The following is a 7,479-nucleotide window of genomic DNA, read 5'->3' on the forward strand; positions in this document are numbered from 1 at the left end:
TAAAAATTGCACTTACATGAAAAAAAAAACTAATTTTCTGGCGTTAAAGTATGTTTCTTACTTTCACTGTCATATTGTTATCTGGTTACAAAAAAACAACATCAAAAAACAAAGCCGAAAGAAACATTAAAATGTGTATAAAGTCTACTTTAATTAATGGACTATCTGAATAATTCGTCCCTCGCATGACTAACTATCCTATCTCAGTCTTTTGGCGATTTCCTAACGGACTTGAGTTATCAAATCCGTTAGGATTCGATAGGACAAAGTCCGTTAGGACTACAAATTTTTTCCTGCTTCCATTGTCTACGATTTTCTCTAACTCACGTATATGTATGTACCTATTTTTCCTTCCACAAGGACCGTAAAGTATAAACAGAAACTAAATTCGAAATGACCTAACTGAAAACCAGTGGTGTTGAGAAAGTGGCAAAACTGAGATAAGATCAGTTAGTCATGCGAGGGACGAATTAAGACAAAAAAGAACGTGTTACAAAAAATATTACCGAGATTCAAATTATGTGCATAACACCACTTCGATGTAGGTACCACCATTTTATATACAACCTTCATAAACTAGAACAACCTTGTTTGCAATCCTTGTGCGAGCACTATCACGCGCGGTACAACAGCAGCGCCGCCCAGACGCACCAGGCGGGCGGCGCGGCGGGCGCGGCGCCGTGCAGGGGCGGCCAGCCTTCCGACCAGTGGCCGCGCCCGGCGTCGGGTCACATTGTTGTCACCATTTCTGTACCACAGAAAGATAGATAGTTGCAGTATCGTCTTCTTCAGATCTCGAACACAGGACATCCATTCCATAGACCATGTTCTGGAATGGATGTGATGTAACAATGATTTCTGTACTGACCTTTAAACGGTCATCTGTCCACCTTTTGAGTGGACGTCTCACGCTGCACTTGCTGACAGTAAAATAGATTTGAATATACCTACAGTTCAATTAGGTATTTGCTAATTATGTGAAAACATTTAAATAGAGTTTTCAGAACATAATAATTAAAAATTGATAAAATTCGAAAAATTCGCAATAACGAGCCTGCTTAGGATGTTCTTGGTAACAAAAGCCTGTTATTTCTGAGTTGCAAATTCAAACAGAGTATGTATAAATCTTTCACCAGTTTATGTTTGTATAATTTGGAACGCTTTATTAGTATTTAACCCTATTCACAAGCCCTATAATTATATTCTGCATTTTACACAACTCATTTTCTAGAAGTACCACCTGATACTTTTTCTATTGGAATTCCAGGAAAAGTGTTTCTATAAAATCTGTCCGCAGCTACGCTAAGCGTTTGCTGGTATGTAAAAAGAGTAAAATATTTTATATTTCATGGCACATTACTGGGAAACTGCAGGGTTTAGAAATTAGAAATAACATAAAAGAAAGAAATAACATCTAATTTGGGCCTTATTTTAATACAAGTTTATTTTTATAATCGCTTAAATCTGTATCCGATTCTCAACAGCTTTAAATTGCAGATTTTGTTAGAACACTTACCATACTTACCAAGATTCTGCATTTGGTGCTGGCTTAGCACGATATACGGGTTGTCCAGGTCCGGATCTTGGAGCACTCCTCGGTGGAGCTGCTCCAATTGGCTGTCGCTGTCAACTAGGCAACAAAACAAAAATAAAATAAATATCCAAAGAATTATCGAGACATTGTAGATTTATACAGCTTATACAGACACTGAACCAAACGGGAGATCCCTAGGATCGACCTATTTATGCTTGAAGTGTAACATACACTTCAAGTATAAATAGGTGATATGGGTAATGTTTAAAGTGTAATATCTATAGAACTATAGAACAGGCTCTCTGATTCATTAATATGCACATCTAGTCCTTGGACTCAATCGTAATTAGACATACATACATATACCATTATCATATTGTAGTGAAAGACGTCAATTTGTTTTTTATCGCTTATAGTAATGAGCACGTACGTACTTGAGTTACTCCGCTTCGAGCTTCAAGCAATATTGTGAGAGATCTCAATAATTGCGCCGTTTTTAGATTACTTCATTATTCAAATCTAATAAACGATAAAAACAAAAATAGATAAGGTCATTCCGACGACCTCTAGACGTTTATGACTCGGTTTATCTCTAAGAGGTTTCAGTGAAGCACGTACATAATAAATAACACGAACTCAAATTGAAAACATACTCTTGATTCTGCATTCCCATCCGATTTAATTTCACTAAACGGTTCTCGTAAGTAGGTACTCAGATATTTTAATTTCATTCAATTAGTACTCGTTTTTCAATAAAATTAGAAAACTAAAATTTTATACAATTTATTCCAAGAATTTGTTAAGTAGTTTAAACGCTATAAAAAAATGGGACGAAGTTAAAACTTATTTCGCAATAAAATTCAATGAAGAGTTTCTATTTCTATTATAGGTTCAGCTTTTACAAAATTGGTATATTTGAAAAGGAAATTTCCGTCCTAAAGCCTAACAAAGTGTGTAAAAATAGACTGGAATACTGCTAAAAATAGACAGTTAGCCTACCTAGAAATTAATTTTCAATTACGAGGCGCAAGTAAAGCGACGAAAACACGTCATAGCAATGTAACATTATTATGGTGTGTGCAAGTTATGTAAATTGTATTATTACTAACACACGTCGTTCACACTTAAATTTGCTTTAAGGCGATTATCACACTGCGCCGCGCTCCGCCGCGGTCTGCGAGATTTCATATAAAAAATTCCGCGCGCAGACGCGTTGTTAGTGTGTTGTGCCGCGCGTGTTTTCTATACAAACTGAGGTACCTACTTGCATACAATGATTAAATCTGTCGTCCCGCGTACCGCGGCGGAGCGCGGCGCAGTGTGATAATCGCCTCAAACGTCTTAGGTTATACATACGTATCATCTAGAATTCTAAAGTCACCTTTATATTACGAACACAGAGTTTTTAACCCATTAACGCCCAAATGAAAACTACGGTCAATTTCACATAGCCAATGTTTATTTTCTTTATAAAAATACTTCAGAAATAATACTAAACAGAAAGAAAACCAAAAACAAAATCAGAAGTTAGGTTTTCAGGGGTGTACTAAGTTTTGTACAATGGGCGCTTATGAGTCATATTGAGCAAAGTCTTCTCCATCTTAGCACAGTGTTTTCAGGCACTTGCTATAGGCTGTTTTGACTCTATTGTAACACACAGTAATTTTAAGCGGTCAAATCGGCTTGTTTGCTGGTTTATTTTGATTATAACCATTATTTCATATTTCTTCTCCNTTAAAAACCTACACGAAAGAAAATACATAAAGCTTAGTACCGTGTAAATATTTTATGCAGTGCAGATTACGAATAAAGGCACATTTATCAACCCAAGTTAAGGCTAGTTTTAGAGTCACGCTGACGCACGCTGACCGTCAGCGTTGACAGCTGAAATGTATGAATCGACGGCGCCGAGCGATCATCGTCACTCTGGAACGTTCCCTTCAATTACATACATATTGATCTGTCAGCGCCGACGATCAGCGAGCGGTCAGCGCGATTCTATAACCCGCCTAAGATACCGTAGTAGAGTATACCTTGATGACTATGGTATCTTATGTAGTTGCAATACGTTCTACTTTGCAACAAAATCACAATATTGTTGTAACTCACATGGCGACAGTGTGGTGGTCGGTGTCGGCGTAGTAGTCGTCGTGGTGGTCGTTGTTGTTGTCGTCGTTGTAGTCGTAGTGGTCGTTGTCGTTAGCACTGCGAAATAAAATGAGGTTAAATGGTGTTTCTTGATAAGTAAAACCTTTTTGAGTATAGATTTTCTACATTTTTTACGGCTAGATCATGGATAAGTTCAGATTATAACTAAATGAATAAGAAATATTTTAATTTTATAACTCTGGTAGTGATTTCGTTGTGCAAATACTGTCTTGTTTTTTCTCGGAATCTTTCGTCGCGTCTAAAGAAAACATGAGTTTTACATGTTTTCCTCTACAACTGCAGTTACAGTTACAGTTACAGTATAAGTAAATATGAAGTATTTATTTTCAAGCATAACACAAGTACCATTAGGTACCTAATATACTGTGACTGCATGAAAATCCATATACTAACAAGATCTGTTCTAAGAAAATAAATTATTTTCCGTTCTCAGTTCAGCATGTTTTCTGGAACGTTCGAAATTACACACGAAATTGGAAGAATAAAAGAACACTTAAAACACCTATTCCGTGGAGAATTACCCCAAAACTACTCGAGCCAGACTTTAATGAGAGAAAACATACCAAATTGAATGAGAACTTTCGGTCCCACTCGACTGGGTTTCTTATAAATATTTAATTTGATAAAAGTATTCTGCGGTTTCTTTTAATGAGCTTGTTTTCGAATACTCGAGAAAATAGCCAACTAAAAAGTGGGGTCGCTTTGTAAGTAGAAAACTTGTCTCAATCTGTTGCGGTAGGAACTTACTAATTTGAGACTTCGTCGACTTAATTGATCGAACTTATCCTTGACAGTTCTCGTGGTCTAATACGAGTACAAAAGACAGTCATCTCATGGCGCGAATACATTTTGTTCCGAACCAGGCACTACTTCGAAACTCTCAATAAGCAGCATTATGTATCTGGGGGCACGGCAGTGCCCCCACCAAGTCGAGCAAAAAAGCGGCACGGCCGTACCATCCTTTTCTCGAAGCAATTCAGGCCATTTTCGACCGCCTGTAACTTCGTTGTGGATAAAACTAGAAGGCTGAATTTTCATTAGCTATGCAGGCATTGTAAAGACACGGTATATTTAAAATTTCATTCAATTTGAACCAGTAGTTTAAGAATTATAACGGGTCAAAGTTACTTAATTTTGTCACTCACTGACTGACTCACTGACTCACTGACTCACTGACTCACCGATCATCAAAACTCTAAGGCACTTCTAGCAGACCTAGAAGCTTCAAATTTGGAATATAAGTAGTGTTTGGTGTATGAATCAAGGAAAAACTAAAATATTTGGGGGCACGGTAGTGCAACCGCCAAGTCGAGTAAAATTTTTCAATTTCGGTCCAGTTTTCTAGATACATAACTGCTGTCTACAAAATACAAAAAGAAATGAGATCCCATCAAAAACAATACTTGTCAAAAAAACCAAGTCTCGCAACTCAGTTGTTCTACGGTAAAAAGTTGTGAGATCCATGTAATACCAAGTCCAGGCCAGGAAATCTTTAACGTTTTACATAAATATATTGACTTGGCCATCGCATGAAAACACGTGTAAATTAAATTATTTAGTGCGATGGCCAAGTCAATAATTTATGTAAAACGTTAAAGATTTCCTGGCCTGGACTTGGTATTACATGGATCTCACAACTTTTTACCGTAGAACAACTGAGTTGCGAGACTTGGTTTTTTTGACAAGTATTGTTTTTGATGGGATATATTATAACGAATTAATTCGTTATATTATAACGAATGTATGATCACACGTATAATTGGGTTTAGAACTCCCGGGAATTTCCGATAGTCTAGAGCACAGATTAATCTGACAGAATTAGCCTTAGAACCCTTTTTAACCTTTTCACTCGAGACATTTAAGCCCATATTATGAAATATCGCTTAATGCACAATAAAGTATGTAAATAGTAGATTTAAACCTGTATTTGAATTTTCAACTAAGTTTCAACATTGGAAAATTTATAAACCCGTGAGCTTCAGTCTAGCCTTGATTGTTAATTTATACTGAAATCTAAACGGGTCATGAAGATACAAAAAAGGGTGGGAGAGATAAGAGAATATAACAAGACCATTCCCACCTCTAGTTCCCACCGCTGCAACTCCTGTGTAGCTAGGATCTACAACTTGGCCGCCAATAAAAATCCAACCACTGAAACACAGTATAATGAAGGCTAAGTTTGTCCCGTGGGAGAGTTACTGGATCCGCAATGAAATTAATATGATGAACATAGGAGAACTTCTAATTAAGGGCTGACTTCCCAGAGATCTGAGAATAAAACGGCTTCGCCGGCGTAAAATTAAATTTTGTCCGTCATAGAAAAACTTTATCGGGCGCGACCCTGTTTCAATAACTGGGATAAAAACTATCCCATGTCCTTTCCCGGGACTCAAACTATCTCTATGCCAAATTTCATCAAAATCGGTTTAGTAGTTTAGGCGTGAAAGCCACACAGACAGACAGAGTTACTTTCGCATTTATAATATTAGTAGGGAGGGATTAATTTGGATTTAAAGAATAAGAAGAATAAGAATAAATTTATTACTTAATAAAACTTAGCCTAGATACATTTGATTTCACTTACTTAAATTAAGGTTAGTGTGTGAAGGTAAAATTATTAATACCTAAACTAAGCAAAATTGTTTGCCTGTGTCTTAGGTATTTTATTAAAAGTAGGTTAGTGCATACTAAACATTATCACAATAACAGTGTGTAACTAAATATAAATACATTTATATTCTTAATAAGCATTATTTTTATCTTGATCTAAATTAAGTTAAAATCTGTAACAGGTTTTCAGTTTCGTCATAGGTTTTATTTTTAGCCAATCTTGTATGATTTTTTTGCATGCGACTTTATTCATAAGGTAAATACATAGAGACTGGTTTATTCTATTGTACAGTCGCGGAATGAAAAGGTTCGTCACCTTAGTGTCTCGCGATTCGTTGAAGGAATCAATTTGAAAACTGACGAACCTTTTCATTCCGCGACTGTACAATAAGCTACCTAGATAACAGAAGAATTTCATCGTATGTGATCTTCTGATTTGTTCAGTAGAACACACGATATCAGCTTGTCGTTTGCTGGTTTGGAGTGCCGGGTTGTAGGGTGTTAATGAATGTTTTTAGTAACTGTTAGTAGGATAAAGAGCTGCCGCCCCGAAAGAACGTCGCATTCAGCAAGGAGCTCTGCAGTCGGAAAGCGTATAGGTCGGAAAGTGCTGACTTTTAGAACGGCTCTTTGTGCTCTCTCTAGACTAAGCATTGTGGTTTTATGAGTACCTCCCCATGAAGTTATGCAGTACGTTAATAATGACTGACATAGAGTTAAATATATCGATTTAAGAAGATAGCCGCTTGCGACGTGTCGAAAAGGCTAAGAACTCACGGCGCGATTTCCACCCGCGCCCGAGGCGGTTGTGGAATTGCGGTTTTATTTCAAAACTCACGGGAGTGGTTATTTGCGCGGTTATTCTAAGAACTCGCAGCGCGATTTTAAATCGCGCCACGTGTTAAGTCACTGGTACAAAATGGTACGGTTTTCGCGCGGAAGAAAACAGCCGAGCGGGACCCGATTACAACCGCGCCCGCTGCGGACGAAAACCGCGTCGTGAGTTATGCATTACTTTTCAACCGACTTCAAAAAAGGAGGAGGTTCTCAATTCGACCCGTATGTTTATTTTTTCTATGTTTGTTACGATAACTCCGCCAATTATGAACCGATTTGAACAAATCTTTTTTCGGCGTATAGGTAATACCTCAAGGGTGGTCCCATTT

General features: G+C 37.3%; 1 protein-coding gene across 1 annotated transcript; it reads right to left on the reverse strand.

The window, feature by feature from the left end:
* Positions 1-620: 620 nt before the first annotated feature.
* LOC114360154 (C-type lectin domain-containing protein 141-like) lies at positions 621-4,597 on the reverse strand. The gene is made up of 4 exons (XM_028314734.1): positions 4,564-4,597; positions 3,644-3,739; positions 1,526-1,630; positions 621-748 (listed from the first exon to the last, which is right to left on the reverse strand). The coding sequence occupies exons 1-4, from the start codon at positions 4,595-4,597 to the stop codon at positions 729-731; spliced, it is 255 nt and encodes an 84-aa protein (XP_028170535.1). The 3' UTR covers positions 621-728.
* Positions 4,598-7,479: the final 2,882 nt, after the last annotated feature.

This window comes from Ostrinia furnacalis, unplaced genomic scaffold, assembly GCF_004193835.3.
Source record: "Ostrinia furnacalis isolate ACB-3 unplaced genomic scaffold, ASM419383v2 OfSCF4909, whole genome shotgun sequence".
In the NCBI taxonomy this organism is placed as follows: Eukaryota; Metazoa; Arthropoda; class Insecta; order Lepidoptera; family Crambidae; genus Ostrinia; species Ostrinia furnacalis.

Bases quoted from the DNA above. Each gene is read 5' to 3' on its own strand.
- LOC114360154 (XM_028314734.1), bottom strand. From the start codon at position 4,597: ATGCTGCTTATTGAGAGTTTCGAAGTAGTGCCTG. The intron at 3,740-4,563 runs GTTCGGAACAAA...TTTATTTCGCAG, and splicing joins GAGTTTCGAAGTAGTGCCTG to TGCTAACGACAACGACCACT. The intron at 1,631-3,643 runs GTGAGTTACAAC...TTTGTTGCCTAG, and splicing joins GACCACCACACTGTCGCCAT to TTGACAGCGACAGCCAATTG.